The following is a 22686-nucleotide window of genomic DNA, read 5'->3' as shown; positions in this document are numbered from 1 at the left end:
TGAAGGGGAATCTGCAGAGTATTCCTTGCACGCCTTGTGAAGATCATTAAAATCTCAGACAGCCTGTTCACCTGCCCCAGAGGAAAGCCACAATACCTCCAAAGTCTCCTCCTCCTCGTGGTTTATTACACTGACTGGTTTCACACAAAGGTCCAAACAGGGTCCAGTACCTTCATATCAGATCATAGGAGTCTAACAGAGCTGAAAATGATGATCAGTGAATGCCAAAAGCAATAAGGAACACTGATCACACACACACACACACACACACACACGCACACACACACACCCCTCTGTCCTCTGAAGCCTAACTTCCTTGGATATGCTAGTAATGACCTTCACTCTTCAGTATGTGATGGAGAACTGATTAACAAAGTCTCAATCAGATGTTTAGAGGTTTAGACTGTGTGTCTAGTGCAATGTGAGCAACAGTCTTTTATATCTTTTTATCTCTCGATCTTAAACACATCAATTCTCTCCTCTCCTCCTCCACCCTCTCTCTCCTCCCACTTTCTGCCAGCCAATCATAAGCAGCCTCTCTCCTTCTCTCTCTCTATTGGTGTGAAGTGTGTGTGTTGGTGTAGGAGTGTGTGTGGTGCTGCAGTTCGGAGCACATCACCCCCTGGTTCACACACATACACACACACAAACACACTCACTCACTCAATCACACAGCCCGTCTCTGTCCTCCTCTGCATGGTGCGTAAGTAACTGCTGTGTTCCTGCACTTCACGCTGATGCTGTGTGTGTGTGTGTGTCTGTGCATGTGTGTGTGTGTGTGTGTGTTTTGTCAGTGCCCTTTAAGTTAAGTTGGATTTCTGAAACAAGGTGCGTGTTTGAGGTTATAAGGCTTTATTTATGTGTTTATGTGTGTAGGTGAGATCAGTGTTTCCCGCTGCTTTGTTCACCTTTTATTAACAGTGAGGTGTGTGTGTGTTCTGTACTACACACTAACACACCTGCTTCAGTCTTGTGGATGAAATTGTGTGTAAACTTTTTGTTGTGTATTAGAGTATGTTGTCTGTTAAGTGTGATAATGTATGTGTCACAGTGTGTTAGAGTGTGGTGTTAGTGTGTGTTGGTTTTAGGGTCATACTTCAGGGTTATTGATCATCATTTAAAGTGAATTTTAAATGTACAATATTAGTGTGTACACTTCTTCTTACTGTAGTGTTCAATTGCCGAGGGGGGGCACCTATGAAGTGATCAGTATCAGTATTGAGGGATCAGTAGGCACACATAAAATCAGCTAGAACCTCAGGGTCCTTTGGTTGAACTCTTTCTTTATAATGTAATATAATATAATATAATATAATATAATGTAATATAATATAATATAATATAATATAATATAATATAATATAATATAATATAATATAATATAATATAATCATTCTGTTCATCTTGAAAGTGTAATACAATTAAAGAATACCAAATTGATTAAAAAGCATTTTAGTTTTTTACCTTTATAACAAGAAATTTTTGAATATTTTCAATAGAGAAAGGTTACACAAATGGACATCTGTTGATATTAAAACCTTATTATTATTTTTTTATCTATCTATCTATCTATCTATCTATCTATCTATCTATCTATCTACACCTACATGAACTACATCTAGAACTGAATGTGTTTTTGTTCTTTATTTTACTTTTTATTTTATTTAAACATGTTCTTCAGTACTTCGTGTCCATTTCCTAGGCTGATGTAACGATCCATGACGGCGATCCCATCGGTTACCGCTCATCAGGTCTCTCCTCAAAATGACCTGAGGACGAATCTTACTGTTTCACACACTGGTTCAGTGGAATAAAAGCCAGCCTGCGACCTGAGAGTCTTTTCATTACATCTCGAAGTAGTTTGTCGACAAAAACTTGGCAACAAATACATGTGAATAGAGTTAGAAAATCAAGTTATAAGTTAAAAACCAATTTTATAGCTACATATATTAGCATTGTTAATATATGACTAATGATGTATTGATTATTATTTCTGAAGGATGAGTACATGTGTTCTTGTAACTGATCATTTATGAGTAGCTGAAGTTTATTTTCCAGTGAGTTGTGTTTTGTTTTTTTGTATTGATATGGATCTGTTTAATATTTAATTATTAATGGAATAATCCTAGTCCCAGAGCTACCATTATTTCCTGCTCCCACTCTCAGCCACGCCCACTCCCAACCACTCCCACTCCCAGCCACGCCCACTTTCAGCCCTTTATAATGATTACTGAAATGTTTTTGCTAAGTGAGAGCGCTTATAAAACCAACCTGATGTAAAGCTGATAAAAATCATGGCACATTTTACTAAGTCTTATTTATCACAGAGTCACAATATCATCAAAGAGCAAACTACAGAACACAGCATGGACTAAATATTAATAGATTTCTGTGTTTACAGAAACTGGCCTCAGGGGCATAGTGGAATGTTATTAACATCTGTTTATGCTTTATACTTAACTTATCTTTATAAATGGCAATGTGCACTACAGCAATAGCTCATATTTAATCCTCAGTCACTGCTCTGACTCCAATTAGACCATTCCTTTTTATCCAGTTATAACTATTGATTATAAGATTAGTGATTTCTAAATCCTGTTATGTGACATTAATGCTGCAATAATGCTTAATGCATATTAATAATTAAGTTTGTATACAATACATGCAGTTACCTACAATTACCTTCACTTTAAGTGTTTATTTACTACAAGACGATTCGTCCGGCAACGTTAGCAGTCAAAAAAAAAAAAATCAATTTTGCAAACCACTGGCTTCCCTCATAACCACTGGTGTTTATAGCAAAGTTGAGTCCGTGTGAACAGCTTGGTACTTGGAACACTAGTAAAAAAAACTTCTGAACTTCTGAAAACTTTCATTCCAAACTGACATGTTATAATCGATCATGCATGTTTTCTTTACATTTTACAAAACAAAGTTACAGCCTTCTGTTTATTAAATTGTGAAAGTGGAAAAAGTGAAAGATGGCTCTTTTTCCTTCATTTTGCTGTAAATTTTGATTGTGTTCTTGAGATGCTGCCCCTAGTGGACATACTCATGTTATACATGTGAAGGTGGATACTGACATCTTGAAGTGCTCGCAGATACGCGATCGCATGAGCTTTTGTTTTGGAGTGTGGATTAAGTTAATGGTCTTGGTTTTGGTGTAAAAAGAATGAAATGTGACAAAAAGTCTGATCAACAGTTTAAAACAACAGTGTGGAATAGTGAAATGTTTATTAATGTGGTATATATGGGATATAAAGTGTCTGGGAGAGAGGAAGAGAAAGAGTGAGTGAGAAGGAATGCAAAAGACACCAACCACACCACTTCATCTGTGAAGCACAGTGGTGGTAGCATCATGACGGAGGCGTGCATGGCTGCTTCTGGAACTGGATCAGTGAAGGCAGCCACAGGATGATTTGTGAAGTGTATGTAAATATCTTGTCTTTGGATGCCCAAGCAAATGCGCCCCAACTTATTGGACTTCGTTTATCAAACTAGATATGAATTTATTCAGAAAGTGCTCACAAGAGTTATATCCGGTTAGTTTTGAAGGGGAAAAAAGATTTTGGGTAAATGTATACATTTCAAATGTACAAGTACAGGTGAGCCGTTACTATGGAAATGATAACAAGTGCACTAATATAAACCTGTGAGCTGAATTACAGTCAGTGAATGCAAGTGAACTTGCATTTCCTCTTTAATCCTGACCCCTTTTGACAGCTTGGCATTAAATGGTTGAGAATTTTCACTCCATTTTGCTGCTACAGCAGAGTGCTATTTTGATCCATGTCTTCTCGCATACATATATGTGTTACAGTGAAGGCGTTCCGTACCTCCGTACCTCAGGGCTCCGTACCTGATACGCACATATTAACAGTAACGTTAGGTTTAATGAGATTTTTTTGGGTAGCAGTATGTTGGAGATCAAGTTGCCTGGTGTCAGGAGCAGCAGTTGATATCTGTGTATCTTATTTGACTTATTTGTAAATGTGCTCAGGATGAATGAAGTCTGATTTACATCCTCTTCATAGCTCACGTTCCAAACAGCAATACGTTCAAAATCTGACGTGACCGGCAAGGAATAGGGAAATGTTGGGTTTAACTCTTTACTGAAGCTATGCACGCACACTTAGGCTGATTTGCATTTTAATATGTACATACACACACAGGTGCACACACATATGCACACATACACACACATACACACACACATACACACACACACTCAGCCAAACATTCAGGCACACACTCAAACTATGTGTTGTTAAGCAAACAGCGGTTTAATCACTAAATAAAGTGCATGAGATACTTCAGTATCTTAAATAGAAGAGACACTGTGTGTATGTGTGTATGTGTGTGTGTATGTGTGTGTGTTATTGACTGTGTGCCTTCCCCAGGGTTCAGAAGCTCCAGGTGACGCTAATTAGCCGATCTCGCTAACGTCTGCGATAAACACACACAGAGGTTTATGTAAGGGTGCACAGGGATCGTGAGACTCACCTTCTCTCTGTACACTCCGTCCTGATCAAGTGTATGTGCCTGAGTTAGTTTAGGCCCAGGAGGACACTTACTTTAGCATGTGTGTTTGAAAGAGAGAGAGAGAGACAGAGGGAGAGAAACATTCCCCTAAAAAGTAAACTGAAGATGTGTTCCACTTTCTCCATGGGCTTTGTCTCAAATCGCACACTTCCGTAGGTGAGTTTAGTAACTCTATTAGCATATATGGTGTGTGGTTTGGAACATAACCACAGACTGTCATCATTTATTTCACTCTAACGCTCAATGCTTTATGCCCGTCAGCTAGTTTGACCGCTGATGCATGCCAGCTAACGCTTGACAGCTAATGACTGACAGCAAATGCTGCACCGCTAGTCTCTGACAGCTAACACTTGACTCCTAACGCACAGTGACTAATGATTTTTGGATAACCTGCAGTTTTAGCAAGAAAGTGCTAGTCCTCAGCGGCTGTGAGTTGACAGCTTGATGACTAGCACTGTACAGCTTACTTGACAGCTAACAGTTTAACATCTGTTTTTGACAGATAACAGGATAACACTTGCTGTCTTCTGACTGACTGCACATCAGATGACTCATAGACTACTGCTAATGCTCAGTTGCTACAGCTAATGGGTGTCAGCTACCTTTTTGCCTCATGACAGTTAAATTAATAAAACTACTCGCTAAACAGTTTTAACATGCCATTTTGCCCCACTATACAGGACACACATGTGTAGCCTGGACAGGGTGTGTGTGTGTGAGTGTTTAATATTTAGGTTTTCTCTCATGCTAACTCATGGATGAAGATGTCACACCATTACTGTATGTCTGAGCCCCTGTGGCCATCACCCAACATGCCTTGTGGGGAGCTGTTGGCAATGACAGTTGTCATGCAGAGCTAAATATTTTGAGAAGCGAATAGAAGGCTCTCTCTCTCTCTCTCTCTCTCTCTCGCTCTCTCTCTCTCACACACACACACACACACACACACACACACACACACACACACACACACACACACACACACACACAGTGTTCATCTCACTCAAGTAATATTGATGTGACATCCTGTGATACGAGAACAAAATGAATCAACAATGTGTAAAGTGGAAGACGCAAAATGCACACACATAAACACACACACAGTGTTCATCTCACATACGTAACATTGATGTGACTTCCTGTGATAACAAAATGAATCAACAATGTGTAAAGTGAAAGATGCAAAATGTGCACATAAACACACACAACTTTCTGTCTTTCATAAACACGTCCAGAGCTTGGAGAGTGTATAGTGTGTGTGTGTGTGTGTGTGTTTTAACAAATGACTCTGTGACTTGTAGTGACTGCTGTGAGAACAGAAAACGTATGTCATCATGATTTATTCACTCATTTGGTGAGCACTGAGCCAAGAATTGTGGGTAACGAAGTTCACAGCGGTGTCCTGGTGTCACGGATGCTCATGTTTTGTTCAGAGCTTGTGCTCAATGTTGGTAAAAAAGGTACCAGAGCTGAAACACCATTATCGATGCGCTAATGCACCATGCTTATCTGCTAATTAGCAATTAGAGTATTATCAGAGGACACAGAGACACTAAACCCATGTGACCTCTCACTTGCTGTGTGTTCCAGAGAACGGAGCTTTATTTTTATCGTTACACTTTATTTCATTACACATTCATCTGGAGTATGCAGAGCATTATGGGTAATAGTGGGAACAAATGACCTAAGACATTTATACTCTGATAAATAAACAGCTGTGTCATGTGTGCAAGTAAACACAAAGTTAAGTTTTTGTGTTAATTGCCATCTGGGTTATGTTTATATATGTATATATTTAGAGTGTAGATCAGGAGCGAGACCATAAATCAGTGACACACCCCCAAAATGCATATCGCTAAAATATCTGTACTTTTAAGTATGCAAGATGGAACAGTACAGGATTGAGTGTATTAGTATGTGCATTTTAAACAGCCCATGCAGATGATACGAAATAGCTTGTAATTCAACTAATATGCACATATACAACATCTCAGCTAATACAGATGGTACAGTATAGAGAGTGGTGCAGTTAATACATCCATATTAAACAACTTGTGCAAATATTGTGGCTAGTGCGCTAAATATGTGCAAATTTATTAAACTATTATAAAAATCTTAGATTGAACAGATAAAATACAATGCAGTGTCTGTTGTTGTCAGCTGCAGCGTAAATACTAGTTTGTCGATTTGAGAAAGTTGTTCTGCTTATTGCTTAGTTAAACAGAAGCTTTCTAGAAACTACTGCAGGGCTTCTGGTACAGCAGATGAAAAAAGTTATATTCTGCAATTTCTAGAGCACAGTGGCAAACCTGTAGTGGCCAAACCCACTTCTGAAAAAGAGGATACATACATTTTGGATTTTGAGCATGTGGAGCATGGAGTGACCTCAAGGTCTGACATGTTGTGCATCCTGAGATGCTTTACTGTTTATCATGGCTATAACGAGTGGTTATTTGAGTTACCGTGGCCTTATGGTCACAGCTTGAGCCTGTCTACCAAGAAGCTTATGAAGCATGTCAATGTGGAAAGATATCAGTCATAGAGCGCCATCATCAACAGGTGGAGAAAACAAAGAACCAGAGTGATATCACTAAGAATAGGTCATTCCTCCAAAACTGACAAAAAGAACATTTATCAGGGTGGTAAGATAAAGGAGCTGTAGAAACATCTGGTAAGTACTCATCACTCCCTGTATGTCACAACCATTTCGTTTCACATGGCTGGGCTGTGTGGTAGATTGGCTAGATGGAAACGATTTCCCATGAAAAAACATCCAGCCTCAACTAATTCACCCCAAACCATGTGACCAGATTTGTTACAGTCTGATGAGACCAAGGTAGAAGTAATTAATAAATCTATTTAGAAGCAAGACAAGTCGGTGGCAACACCAAGGCAACAGTCAAGCATGATGGTGGCAGCATCATGCTATGGAGCTGCTTCTCTTCAGCTAGTCAGAATAGATGGAATTATCATTGATAATCATGGATAACTCCCAACTGCTGGCCAGCCTTGCCACAAAATCTGCCTGAAACCTTTGCATAACAATGACCCAAAGCACAAATCCAAACCAACAAAGAGGAGGAACATTTTGGAAAAGGGCCAAACTCAGAACTTAGATCTACATCCTGTGGAATGACTTAAATAAAGCTATTTGCAGGAGATTCCCATTGTAATCTGACAGATCAAAGTTAATAAAGAGTCTTAACAATCTACAAGGTGTGCAAACTTACAATATTCAACCACATTATTCTGGTCTTTTACATCACAAAAACCTGTGATTTCTACCAAAGCATGTTAACGTTTTATAGGTAATGTATATATTAAATCCTGGGTGAATGTATGTGATTCTGCAGCTGCATTCTATTTCTGCAGCCTGAAACAAATATATGCAAATGGTTTTTTCCATCATGTGTTTGTCCATAATTCGACACATACCCATGGCTCCACGGTGGAATTTCTGTATTTCAGTATTATTATGAAGTGAGAGGGGAAAGAAAACACTACAGAACTCAAATGTTCGGATATGTTCACTAAATAAATCATTTACTGATTTTTTTCAGAATTTCATCACTCAAATAAATGTGTGTGTGTGTGTGTGTGTGTGTGTTTTATAAATGTGTCCCTATCCTGAATTGTGTTTATATGTAGTGCTACTTTTTATTGTTTACCTGCACATCACTACATTAATATCCATTTTGCTTTTGTCTATGAAGTCTCACTCTGATAAACATCCTCCATTAGGAAAATGTGTAAATTGAGGACATTCATTAAAGTCATATTTCTTCACATTTAACCGATCATTAAAGGATAATGTGCTCTCTGTGGGAGGTGGAATGCTTTCCATTGACTGTCCCTGTATAAGAAAAGCTTTGACCTGGTTTCATCTCTGCAGGACTCACATGCACTCATTCACTCGTTCCCTCATTGCTGTAGTGTACACTTCTGAGTAAGATTAGGCATGAAGGAATGTTTATTCCAGCATTTAAATACATCTGATCAGCATTACTTATGCAAAAGGCATTGCTCTAGACATCGCTGTGTTAATTTAGCTAATTATTTAGCTAGCTGCTCATCCAGCCTGAAAGCACACGCAGTAATACTAGCTAAATAAAAGCACAGCAAACTAGATAGCATATTCTTCTACAAAACAACTAATGATAGCCTATTAGTTTAGTTATTTATTAAGCAAGTGGTTTAGCTAGACAGGTAGCATAAAAGCTAATTTTTTTTATACTACTGTAGGTATTAGTGAGAAATGTTACCATGCTAGGACCATTTCTTTATCATGTTAAGTAGGGTTTTATTTCTCTAACTCATTTAAATGACAGATAAAGTAACCATGGTTAAGCTTATTTTTTGCCCACTACTTCACAATTTATTTATCATTCTAGCTAAATAAAAACACCAATAACTTAATATGATATCACATTTGATTGTATATTTAAATTGCTTTTAATTTTTATCAATGCAAGTGATAGTGCAGTTATTGCTCAGTGACAGTAACAATTGTTTCATTATCCTAGACACATGAAACAAACTAGCGATTTACAACTCGGCTCCTAAGCAGATAAAACTGAAACCTCAAACGATGCTATCGGTAATGTCAGTGTGATGATGTGCACATGCAATGCTGCTACTCAGTGGGTTAACGTATGCAATACCACATCATTTGCATTGCAAACCAACCAGACTGAAGCATGTCAAATCTGCATGGCCTCAGATGATGGATTTCACTAATATAGTGTCTGACATTGTTTTGTTCAACAGCATAATATACTCAAATTTTCATATACATAAGAAGTTCTGGGCCAGCTGGACTTGGTGTTAAGAATATCATAGAAACTGGTTAAGCACTTCAGAAAAACATGATTGAAACATTTAGTTTGAACTCTATAAGAACTTGGCTATGAACTGCAAAACAATTTGGATGTACATCGTTTAATAAATAGCTGATCAAAAATCAAATTGTTTAATAATTTGCTGGTCTGGTTCTTCTGTTCCTAAAAAGGTGTTTCAGTGATTGTTTAGAACTTTGTAACCAACTACATTTCTGAATATAACTGATGTTTCTAGCCAAAGTAAGTAGCTTTAGAAGAACTTTTGTCTGAAGAACTAATAACTGCATTAGCTTAGTAATTAAGAAGCATAATCACTAAGTCAAGCTGTTTTTCCCCCTTTTAGATGGACCCTGAAATCTGGACCTAATGGATTAATGAACACTTCCAGAAGATCTGGATTGTTGTTGATAGAAAGATAATTTGATTGGAGGTTTACAGGATTCCTGAAGCAGGTTTTTCCACTGGATATTCACTTCAGAATGAGAACTCCTCTGGTTTTATTAACATGGCTCTGCCTGTGGGAAGAGTCAAAGGGTATGCTGAGGACTACAGGTGGACTAAGTGGAGAAACATGGAGCCAGATGAGAGCTGATGGAGTTCCAATAATGCTTAGACGCTCCAAACGAGGGTGGATGTGGAATCAGTTCTTCCTGTTGGAGGAATATACAGGGAATGATGATCAGTACGTTGGCAAGGTATGGGGATGGGGATGTTCTTGTTCTAGTTCCCATTTCTGTCTTAATGAAAAGGTAGTTAACGGGTCGAGTTCACATTACAGCAATCAGACCAACATTTGCTTAAAGTTTGTCTTCATTCCAGTGACTCCTCCATCTTCTACATGCCACCTGCTGGAGCTGTATTTACGTTTGAATTTACATTAAATAAAACTGAGGCCAACTTCTTTTGTGATGTTCCAAAGTTTTGGGTGACTCCAAAACTTATCCCAGGACCAGAGAGCAGAGGGAATACACCGTGGTTGGGATGCCAGTCATTCTTAGGCAAAGTTTATATTTCATAAATAAAATGTAGCATATTTTAAAATTTGTCCTTTGCTATGTAATGCAGAGAATTTGAATTTGGCTGAGAACTTCAGAAGAACTTGGTTTTATCCTGGTCAGGGTCATGATGGATCTGAAGGAAAAATGTCTAAAACTAAAATGTTGCTAAAACTAAAACTTATACCAGAATGGTTTGAATAAGTTTGAATGTTCTCTTCAAAGAGAACATTCAAAAAATTAGTTTAGGACTGAAACTGGATCCCTTTCCATACCCTGGAAAAAACACTAGTCATTCACAGGAATTGTACCATATTTGAAAATTTCTTTCTGTACTCTTGTACCCTTCTGTTCTCTTCTGGATAGCTGTCAGGACTCATGCAATTTTGGATGAAATGTTAGGAAGCCTGATGTATGTTGGATAACATAATGACATCCATCTTTATGGTCATTCCGGAAGTACTGATATTTCATCCTTATAAGTAATAAGTAAATAAGAGAATCAAGCCTCACTACCCGCCGGTTAGTTTGTACTCTGCCATTTTTAATGGCAGCTCCAGTTTGTTAATCAGGTAAACATGATAAACGCCTTGATGTTGTTTATACAATTACACCCCTTCTGGGTTTGGAATTTGAGCTACTGTACAGAAGGTTCAGGCTGAGTGAAGTGGAACTGATAAACAAACCAGTGCTCAGCTTTTATATTAATGTGCAATACATCTTCTGCTTTAGAGAAGCATGAAACAAATCGACGTGCAGTGAAATGTGTCCAAGTTGCAATTTGTTTAAATCCTTACCGAGGTGTCCATGTTTCATAGTGTCACTGTGGAGGTGCAGCTTTTACAAAAAGTAGGTCAAAACATTCTGTTTACACACTTCTGAAGTTCTTAATCAAATTCAGTAGAAGTATGTGGTTCTCAGATCCTGCATCATGGGTAAAAACTCACACGACTCACAGGCACTGCAATCCTCTGATACGCTCAACACTCGGAACTTCAGAAAGACTTGACTAAGAATTTTACAGGACTGAAGACTTCAGTTATAGTCAGTTATCATTTTCTTTAAGCTAAGTGTAATTTAAAAAATAATACTATAGTTTTAGCTAAGTGAAGCGTTGTGACTTAAGCAAAGATGTAGATTTTGTCAGGACTCTGCCTGGACTTTGGCCATGTGCCTTTTGTTTATGTTTCATGTTCACGTGTCTGCCCCGCCCTTGTCTTTTCCGCCCCGCCTCTGCACACCTGCCCCTTATGTTTAATGATTATTTGTATTATTTAATTGAGCCTTGTGCAGCGCGGAATCCTATTGTCTTCTGTTCTTGTCTTCATGTCTGCTGTTGCCCTTGTCCTGTTTTGTGTTTTTTATTTATTAAATCCCGTTTCTGTTAAGCTGTCCTGCATTTGGGTCCGTTTTTATCCCGCGTTCGCTGACAGATTTATTTGTTTCATGCTAACTGCAGTGTTGTTAGTTTAGCTAACTGTTGTTTATTTTTGTTTCATGCTAACTGCTGTGTTGTCAGTTTAGCTAACTGTTGTTTTTTTTGTTCATGCTAACTGCAGTATTGTGAGTTTAGCAAACTGTAGTTTTATTGTTTGTTTATTTTATGCTAACTGCAATGTTACAATTATAACCAAGTGTAGCATTATATACCACAATCAGATAAAGACTTAATAGCTGTAGTTGAAGTTTAGTTTTCCATACAGATATGAGGTGGAAATGAAACATTAAAAACAGGATGTACTGCTGCTGATCCTAAATAGAGAGAGAAAAAGAAATCAATTCTTAAGCCCTAGCACAGATAGAAATGCACTCCTGATCAATTTATATTGGAAATGTAATTACACGATCCATAGGAAAAGTGATGCACAGATGCTGGGGGGGAGGCAATTTCATCACTTTCCTGACTTCTTATCTTTAACGGGAATGACTAATGTGGTGTGAGAGTGGAGAAAATGGCATCATTTAGCTTTCTGCAGTAACAAATCATGAGGACACTGGATTAATATTGGTTGTGTCTCAAACACAAATTTTGCTAAACTCACAGCTAATATCACTAAGCTACAGCTAGCTGTTATTGTCAACATTGTATTGTACTACATGGGGCACTGTGAAAGTCTCCCCTTAGTGTTTAGCTGCAATTCTGGAAGTCATTCTGTAATTTTTCATCGGTACTAATAGATTTGTTTAAGGACAGTGGCATGATAAATGAGTTTGCTATAGTTAGCAGTGAGGAGTGTGAATTAGGACACAGCACACAGGTGACTCTCTGTCTAGTGTTCACTCCCTCATGAATACACGTATAAAGCCACTGGGATTTTAGATTCTATATGAATATCATTTAATATAGCGCACTGTGAAATATATCTCCCAGCAATTTAGGGCAAAAAAGTCTGCTTAAAGTGTCCTAAAAGACTCCTATAAACGTCCTGTAAACACTGGTGCTAACATGCTAATTGTAACTCACATACAGTACCTGAAAAACAAGGCTACATTTAAAAACATTTAAAATGTTTTCAACTTACATGCTTTAATCTGCATTTACTTTACTTATAGTTAGTCATAGTTTTATACCCAAATTTAACCTACGTTTACTTATAGTTATAGTTTTATACCTATACTTTTTGTTTCTGTTGGCCAATCATGCTAATCAACAAGATCTACATTTACTTTACTTATAGTCATAGTGTTATACCTAGATTTAACCTATATTTACTTATAGTTAGTTATAGTTTTATACTTATACTTTTTGTTTCTGTTGGCCAATCACGCTAATCAACAAGATCTAAGCTATTAGTTAACTTCACAAAAATGACTTCATCACCATGCTGTAACCTGCTGCTAATGAGTTTAAAGTATAAAATGGTTTATTTCTCCCTAGCTGCACTCTGATAAAGACAGAGAAGATGGGAAAGTGAAATATGTTCTCTCTGGGGAAGGAGCCGGAACCATTTTCGTCATCAATGAGAACTCGGGTGATCTCCATGCCACCAGGAGGCTGGACCGTGAGGAGAAAGCGTCATACACTCTGAGCGCGAAGGCTGTTGATAAAGCTACAGGTCGAGACCTCGAGGGTCCTTCGACGTTCACCATCAAAATCCATGACATTAATGATAACGAGCCCAAGTTCACCAGAGACCCCTATGTTGCCTCTGTACAGGAAATGGCTGATATCGGTGAGGCATCAGCCAATAATGGCACAGACACTGTCACAAAACTATATATGTTTATAGACAGACTTTTGCTTTTTTCTGCCACAATTCATTCAACTACCTGTCTGGCTTTCATTCATTGCTCCATATATTTATGTGTCTGGATTTCATCCGTCTGTGTAACAGCTGTCTTACTTTATGTTTCTGTCTGTCTGTTTATCTATCTGCCTTCCAGTCTGTCTATATTTATAGCTCTGATTCAATATCTGTATGTTTGCTTTTTTCTCTTCTCAGTGATTTTCTCCTGTTTCTCTCCATATCGACCCGTTTGTAAATCCAGACCCCTGTGCTATCTCTAACAGAAATCTAGAGGTCGTGACTTTTTCACAGTACATACATTAGTGTAGCGCATTAATCTCATGTGCCAACTGTTTATTTGCTCATTCAGTAATATTTGTAAATTAGTGATGACTTTCTTGAATTCTATTTCGTATACCATCTTAAAGCAGGTGCTTTCAGTTTCTCCACAATGACCTGTTAGAATGTACAATTACATAAAACACTGGCGTTTAGGACACAGCCAGTATCACAGGGTGTGACTCTGACTCAGTGTTACAAGACACAGAGTAATGGGTTCAGAACCAAGAAGATGCTCTATGTTCGCACGTGTGTGTGTCTGTGTGTGTTTGTGTGTGTGTGTGTGTGACAGAGAGAGAGAAAGAGAGAGAGAGAGAGCTGTGCCATCTGTTCCAGTCAGCAGACTTCATCACCCAGACATAGCATGGTCCTCTTTATCCTTTACACAAAAGTAATTTACACTCAGAGTTGAGTTAATTATTGTGAATTTGAACAGATTGTACATCAAGGAAGTCAGCCATGTCAGAGAAATGAGTGCCAGAATTCAGCTGTGCTTTTTTTTTCACAAAAATTCTTCACATTGTTGGTATGCCATTTTTTGAGTTTAGACCCTGACAGATGTACACTTTCAAAGCGTAATGTTAACAGACTATAAATAGCACACTGTTAATCAGCTGTGTGGCGTGAAAACAATAAGCTGTCTTTAAGACTTTCCAGTTTTATTTTAGCAAGGCTTCATATACAGTACAGAACGACAGTATATTATTACCAATCGTAATATACAAATTCTCTTGGCACATGCCATACTTCAAGCATCCTGTACTTCTCCCAGCTAGTCAGATCCCTCTGTACTTCTCCTAGCCAGTCAGGTCCCTCTGTACTTCTCTCAGCCAATCAAAACCCACTGTACTTCTCCTAGCCAATCAGAACAACCTGTAGGTCTGCCAGCCAATCAGAAATCCCTGTACATTTCTCAGGTAATCAGAACACCCTGTACTTCCCCCAGCTAACCAAAACATTTTTACCAGTGTCAGAACACATTAAACTCTCCACTACCTGTCAATATCAGTGATATTGATGTATTACACATCACTGCAGTGTTTCCATTTCCCTTTGAATGAATTTGTTATGCACAATTGTTATGCACAATTTTGCATGTGAACTTATTGGTGCAAAGATAAAAAGGTAATGACCATCGGCCTCACTACCTATTCACTAACTAGTCAACATAAACACTGCCACCAGTCAACAGTGGTGTACAGTGTAAGATGTATTTCAAATCACACCTTTTTCGCTTTATAAGCCACACAAACCCCATCATTATTCCACTATGGACATCAAAAACAACACACGTTATTCACTATATACATGTAACCACTAACAGGTCATTTACTACTTTAGCCAGTGCTTTTACAGTGCATTTTAAAGTCTGCTGTGGATGGGTCTTAAATAAAACATATTTTTACTATATAGGCAACAAAATTATCAGTCCACTGTGGGGGCATCCTAAACAACACACCCTATTTAACATAAAGTGTTGAAAAATACCCAGACATTTGGCTGTTATAATTCTCTTCCTGTTATTTCTTCTTCATACTCAGGTACCTTCGTTGTCCAGGTAACAGCGACAGATGCTGATGATGCTATGTACGGAAACAGTGCCAAAGTTGTGTACAGCATTCTGCAGGGCCAGCCATACTTCTCCATAGACCCAGAGACAGGTCAGTTACATAATAATAATAATAATAATAATAATAATAATAATAATAATAATCATCATCATCATTATCATCATCATCATCATTATTAATAAGTAAAATAGAATCCATATTCTGACTGGTCACATTGAATTACCAATAGCAACATGGCTCTGATATTAAAATTTCTATAGTAACAGAAATGTGTATCATTGGAGGCTTATTGCAAGTGCTTATAACAGTTGGTGGTAAAATTGTAATTAAGTTTTCTGGCATGTTCAAGACACTTGCGATGACATACTATATGTTTTTGTAATTGCTGTGGTACAGTATAAGATGAATAAAACAGCTTTGGGATATCTGCTCCATCAGACTAACCCACTGTTGATTATTTTTCCTGCATATTGTGTTGTGCAGCTGTCCCATAGAGGGAGTCTTTGTACATTAAACATTCTAGGAAGGACTCACTATGAGATACAGTGACAAATAGAGATAGATAATGCACAGTAACAGAGAATGAGAAAGTCATGTACCAACACTGTACCTCTGTGCTATGGTACAGGAATCATCAGGACGGCACTGCCCAACATGAAGCGTGAAAACCGTGAACGCTTCCAAGTGGTCATTCAGGCTAAAGACATGCAGGGACAGCAAGGTGGTTTGACTGGGACCACCACAGTTAATATCACACTGCTCGATGTTAACAACAACCCACCCCGATTTACCCATGGTAAGTGAGTGTGTGTATGTGCGTGTGTGTATGTGTGTGTACCTTTATACAAACCTGGGTCTAGGTACACAGAAAAAAACCCTGACAAGACATCAACAATCATCTTTCTCTCTCTTTCACAGCTGCACATGATGCAAGTGAAAGGCCATCAGTAGTTATGACATAATCAGAAAGCTGCCTATGGCCACAGTAGACACATTTCTGTCTTGTCAGAATTAAGTAGGAAATTACACAGTATCCGCTCTCTAATGTTCTTTATTTCTTTCTAAGCTTTATTAAGCTGGTGTTAGTTATCTGGCTTTGCAAAACATGTCATCAGTGTAGCTGTGAAAGTCAATTCAATGTTTCTGAATACCAAGAATACCAACAAAAATAAAACAATGGGCCTCATAGGAAGTCTTGTGGAAAACCAAACATGCCTTTTGTATGCAGATAGGAGTCAACTTTTACATTCACGAACATAGCTGTTATGTATATAAGATATAAACCAGGAAAATGAAGGTTCCTTAAATTTTTTCTAATCTGTCTAGAAAAATACTGAGCCTGTTGTCTCAAAAGGTGCACAGAGTTTTAACAACAAATTCAAGCTTGATCAGATGCCATTAGTGGGACATTTACTACCAGTGCTTTTTCAATCTGCTGTAGATATTTTCCAAAATAGCACGTTATTTATTATATAGGTTAAATAAACACCATCAGCAGTCCACTCTAAGTGTGTCCCAGACCACATAAGCTGTTTAGTATATACGCTACATAAACATGATCATCAGTCCATTGTGGGCATGTCTAAAACCACACACACTACTGACTACATAATTCACATCAACACCATTATTAGATCATTATATGAATATTTGATGCTTTGAAACAAGGACAAAAAATGTACTAAAGCTAAATGCAAGCCTGCAAGATAATAAACAATACTGTTTTTAATGTAGCATTTAGTGGTTTGGGATAGGGCCCAGATTGATAATCATTTATCTTTGTTGACATCGTTGGTGTTTTTCAGGTGTGTACCATTTCAGTGTTCCTGAGTTAGCTGAGGTGGGGAGTGAATTAGGCATGGTCAAGGCTATAGATGCTGACACAGGCAAGAACGCTGAGATGAACTACAGAATCATAGATGAACAGGACACATTTCAAATCACCACTGACCCTGCAACCCAAGAGGGAGTGCTTATTCTAAAGAAGGTAGGGAGCCTAAGCAGCTTTACTATTTGTTCAGAATGAAGTAGGGGGATTAATTTATTGTTCATTTTTTATTTTTAATTTACTGCTGACAACTGGAACTACAAATCATGTTAATCTCTTATCAGTTCTAATATTACTGCACTTTCACTTAGTCCTTCATGGTGAATGTTCCACATAAACAGATTTAAAATGTGTGATTCATTTTATCTGTTGTTCAGCCCCTGGACTATGAGAGAAGAGCATCGTACACACTCAGGCTGCAGGTGGAAAATGCATACCTGGACCCTAGATTTCAGATGTCTGGGGACTCTGCCACAGTGAAGGTCTCTGTGGAGGATGTAAACGAGCCACCAGTCTTTAAGCATCCTATCTACATGATGGAGGTCAAAGAAGACGCTCAGATTGGAACAATTATCGGAGCTGTTAGTGCTGTGGACCCAGACGCTAATCGTAAACCTGTCAGGTATGCTAAAGATTACTATTATTACTGTAGTGTAGCGAGGATAATAGCATAACTCATAAATATACACTATAACTATTCACAAAGTCTGCATAAGCACTTCCCTTTGAAAGGGTAATACATTATAGGTCGTTGTGACCCACCCTACATCCCATAATGACCTGCCAAATAGTGTTGTGATAAATTGATGGAAATCAGTGTAGCAAATTAGATTAAATAACAGCAGATTGTATTACATTAGACTGTATAACAGTAGATATAGTGTTTAAATATTGGAGTATTTTAAATTATGAAACAGTAGATTACATTGAATAACAGTAGATTATAGTAAATTAAATTAGAATTCAACAAGTTAAATTATGTAACAGTAGATTAGATCAGACAATAGTAGATTACTCACTCACTCACTCTCTCTCAAACTCATTTTTTACCGCTTATCCGAACTACCTCGGGTAATGGGGAGCCTGTGCCTATCTCAGGTGTCATAGGGCATAAAGGCAGGATACACCCTGGACGGAGTGCCAACCCATCGCAGGGCACACACACACTCTCATTCACTCAGGCAATCACACACTACGGACAATTTTCCAGAGGAACCCCCCAAGGCACGGGGAGAACATGCAAACTCCACACACAAGGTGGAGGCAGGAATCGAATCCCAAACCCTGGAGGTGTGAGGCGAACGTGCTAACCACTGAGCCACCGTGCCCCCCTAATAGTAGATTAGATTATGTAAATTGCATTATATTAGAATCAATTTGGTTATATAATAGTACACTGGATTAGATTACTTATTTTACTAGTAGATTGGACTATAAACTAGCAGATTAGATCACCAAATAGTAGATTAGATTAGATTAGATTAGATTAGATTAGATTAGATTATGTTGGGTTAGATTAGAGATTTCATAAGTGTTGCATATAGATGTAAAACAGATTAGATTCATTTTAGTAAGAGTACATTGATAATTACATAACTAGCAAATGTAAATAAGTTGAAAAATTTGACTTGTACTTATAATTGTGTGTGTTGTGTACAGGTACATGATTGACTGGCACACAGATATGGATCACGTGTTCAACATCCATCCAAATAACGGCTCGCTCTTTATCTCACGCTCTCTCGACAGAGAGGAAAAAGCCTGGCACAATATATCAGTGCAGGCTGCTGAATACAGTAGGTCCTTTATTCTATTTCATATTGTTTCCTAAACCACAGGAGTTCACCATGATGATCTGTTTGCTCTGAAGGTTTCTTCCTCTCGTCACCATCACCTCTAGCTTGCTCATTACAAATACAGTACATTTCGATTTGAATTCTACATACTGGTTTCTGTAAAGCTGCTTTAGGAAAACATGCATTGTTAAAAGTGTTTATTTATCACATATACATTACAGCTTAGTGAAATTATTTTCTTCACATATCCTAGATTCCTAGCAAACTGGGGTCACAGCACAGGGTCAGCCATGAAACAGCCACCTGGAGCAGACAGGGTTAAGGGCCTTAAGGGCCTGCTCAAAGGCCCAACATAGGCAACTTGGTGGTTCTGGGTTTTAAACTCCTGGGCTTCTGATCAACAACCCAGAGCCTTGATTGTTTGGGTTTCCACTTCTCACTTGTCTGACATTTTTATACTTAAATCATTAGGTCAGGGACTAAGAACATCACTATCCTAAACATGCTGCTGAGAATGTTACAGTATGAGTAATATCCTGGCTCTTATCATTCCCTCTTCAGTCCACATATTTACCCCTGATTTTCTTTGGCTTTAAAGTTGAGCAGGTATGTATAAGGCCAGGAGTATAGGCATACTAAAATATCTGGCAACCGCAGAGAATATATTTGCATAACCTGATTACAGCTGTGTAACTAGATTCTGAATATGAGGAACTCGATAGTCAGGGAAACTCAAAAGTCACTGCCTCAGATTATCAGAATTGAAACCGAATGAAAGTAAGTTAAAGCCTCTCTTATACAGTACATTTGATGTTTTACCTGCAGATGGTCTGATTGGTCATGTACCTGTCTATATCAAAGTTCTGGATGTTAACGATAACGCACCGACCTTCGACACGGAGTACGAAGCTTTCATCTGTGAAGATGCCAAAGTGGGTCAGGTAATCTGCAGATGCTGATTATTTTTGAATCATTACTCACTGTGGAGGAATTATAGCTTTGGGGTTTCTGCTTTCTAATTAATATTAATCTGCAACAATTAACTCAATGATTAATTAAATACTATTACAGCTCAAAGAAAAATATTATGCAGTAAAATTTAAATGCTTTTATTCTGATCATAGTGTTATTAATTAATCAAGTATTTATCATATCCTTAAAACACAAAATTTGACTCATCTCTTTATCACATTATCTTTTAGACAATCCAAACGGTGAGCGCTTCAGACGCCGACCAGCCAAACAGAGGCCATCGTTTTTTTTTCCGTTTAGCATCAGAGTCTTTTGAAAAATCCAACTTCTCCGTTCGAGACAACAAAGGTGACTTACAGAAAAGGGTAACTTCTAAACACTGTAGCTTTCCATAATTTGTTTTTAACGTCTGCTTGCCTTCATGAGTTCAGTAAATAAACGGTAGCATATATACAGTAAGCATGCTAACTTTGCTAGTGCTACTGATGAAGGCCTTGCAGGCTAAAGGTCTCAGCACTGACCATGAGCTAGAATTCGCAACTAATCCTTGTTTAAATATTTCCACAGATAACACGGCTACGATACTGACTCAGCGGAACGGCTACAGTCGCATGGAGAGGAATTTCTATCTGCTTCCTGTGGTGATCACAGACGGAGATTTCCCCGAGCAGAGCAGCACCAATACGCTAACGATACATGTGTGCTCATGTGATCGAGATGGAAACAAGAGGAAATGCGAGGCAGAGGCATTTGCGCTTAATGCGGGACTTAGCACAGGAGCACTAGTCGCAATTCTTGTCTGTATCATCATTTTGCTGAGTAAGAACAAATTACTACTATCAGTGTTTCACATCATCAATACATCTGCATAAAACTAGCATAATGTTGTTAGTTGGTTTTATTGAGAATTTACTCTGTCCTTTGTCCTCTTAACCCCCCACTTCTACGCAGTGATTGTCGTCTTATTCACGGCTTTGAAGAGGCAGCGAGAGAAGCTGGATCCTCTGATCGTCTCCAAAGAGGACGTGAGGGACAATGTCGTGAGCTACGACGACGAAGGCGGTGGTGAAGAAGACACGCAAGCATTCGACATCGGCACTTTGCGAAAAGTCGAATCACTGGACGACACCAAGCAACGCAGAGACATCGCACCTGAGATTATGCGGCGCTCTGCACCAAAAATCTACAACAAGTCTGAACCTGACATCCAGGACTTCATCTCTCAGAGGTTAAGAGAGAATGATTCAGATCCAGCAGCACCTCCGTATGATTCACTGGCTACGTACGCGTATGAGGGAAATGGTTCGACTGCTGAGAGTCTCAGCTCTCTGGAATCAGTCAGCAGTGATGCGTGGAGTGATTACGAAGTTCTGTATGAGCTGGGGCCCAGATTTAAGAGACTCGCAGAAATGTACGGAGGAGAGGACAGCGACGGAGAATCGTAACAAAGCAGTAAAGTGGTGTGTGGATTTGAGCAATCAGTTTGTTAAAACAAGGCCAGGATTTTAGAAACAGGCAGAAATCTTCAGATAAGGCTTGTGGTAAGGACAAAATGGAGCTTACTCAGAACGACTGCTGCAGACAAATCTGCTGTTTTTATTAAGGCTTTTAAGAAATGGATGGATTTCTTTGACAATATATTCTCTGAGAAATAACGCTAACTATATAACAAACTATCACAGGAAGATGTACATGCTTCCTGTTTGAGTCTGCAGCCAAAATGTACAGAAAAGAAAGTGACACAACAGTTAACTCCGGTCAGGAATAAAGGACACAGAAGGCCACAGATACAGAAACTTCACGAGACTTGGATGGTGTTAAGTGTGACTGGAGTTTGACCTCTGATTCGTTTACAACAACAACAAAATAATGAATATTCAGATGTAACTGCAATTGATTCCCAATAAAAATATCTGTTACTAATGACACGATGAACATAAACATTAGATTTATCAAAGAAGGAAAAAAGGTGTGGATCAAAATACATGTGTCAGAAAGTAGGTCCATGTTTAATGCAGGATTTTTTTTATTATTTTTTATTTCTTAATTTTTTTTAAATCAAGGAAAAAATGCTTCAGAACAGAGGGAAAGAAAAATATGCAGTTAGGGTTAATGAAGACTGGAAGCAGTTACCAGAAAAAATAAGAAAACTGAGAAACAACAAAACCCATCAACAGGAAACTATGATCAAATATGCAACACATGACATGGGTCAATGCGTGCCAGATCAGTCAGTGAGTCAGTTTGGAGTCCGTGAGTCAGTACATCGGTCAGTCTGTCATTAAGAGACTCGGTGAGTCACTCATAACCATTAGTCAGTCAGTCACAGAGGAGTCTATAGGTGAGTTAGTAAGTGCCAGTCAGTTAGTCAGCATGTGAGGCAAGTGAAGCTGTCCGTATGTCAGTGAGTGATGGCTCATCTGTTAGTATATTATTTTGAAAATCAATCTGTCAGTGATTGGTACTTAATGAGTCAGATGGTGAGTCAGTCTGTTAATGAATCAGTGAGTCATTGAATTTGTCAGTTAATAAATTGGTCATTCATTGAGTTAATGAGTTAGTCATTGAGTCAGTCTGT

At 38.3% G+C, this 22686-nt stretch overlaps 1 protein-coding gene across 1 annotated transcript; it reads left to right on the top strand.

The window, feature by feature from the left end:
• The first annotated feature begins 614 nt into the window (after positions 1–614).
• LOC132840947 (cadherin-10-like) lies at positions 615–22029 on the top strand. The gene is made up of 12 exons (XM_060863052.1): positions 615–699; positions 9724–10075; positions 13254–13548; positions 15483–15602; positions 16141–16308; positions 17318–17499; positions 17718–17962; positions 19000–19136; positions 19962–20077; positions 20339–20456; positions 20676–20927; positions 21060–22029. Exons 2-12 carry the CDS (start codon positions 9860–9862, stop codon positions 21551–21553), a joined length of 2343 nt encoding a protein of 780 aa, XP_060719035.1. The 5' UTR covers positions 615–699; positions 9724–9859; the 3' UTR covers positions 21554–22029.
• Positions 22030–22686: the final 657 nt, after the last annotated feature.

This window comes from Tachysurus vachellii, chromosome 2 (assembly GCF_030014155.1).
Source record: "Tachysurus vachellii isolate PV-2020 chromosome 2, HZAU_Pvac_v1, whole genome shotgun sequence".
Lineage (NCBI taxonomy): Eukaryota > Metazoa > Chordata > Actinopteri > Siluriformes > Bagridae > Tachysurus > Tachysurus vachellii.
Note: the sequence above shows the minus strand (reverse complement) of the source record. Positions and strands in the feature narration are given on the sequence as shown.

What these genes read in the sequence shown, in the direction of transcription:
- LOC132840947 (XM_060863052.1), top strand. Translation starts at nt 9,860, where the DNA reads ATGAGAACTCCTCTGGTTTTATTAACATGGCTCTGCCTGTGGGAAGAG. An exon ending in ATGATCAGTACGTTGGCAAG is followed by an intron (nt 10,076 to 13,253) that starts GTATGGGGATGG and finishes ATTTCTCCCTAG; the next exon opens with CTGCACTCTGATAAAGACAG. An exon ending in CCCACCCCGATTTACCCATG is followed by an intron (nt 16,309 to 17,317) that starts GTAAGTGAGTGT and finishes GGTGTTTTTCAG; the next exon opens with GTGTGTACCATTTCAGTGTT.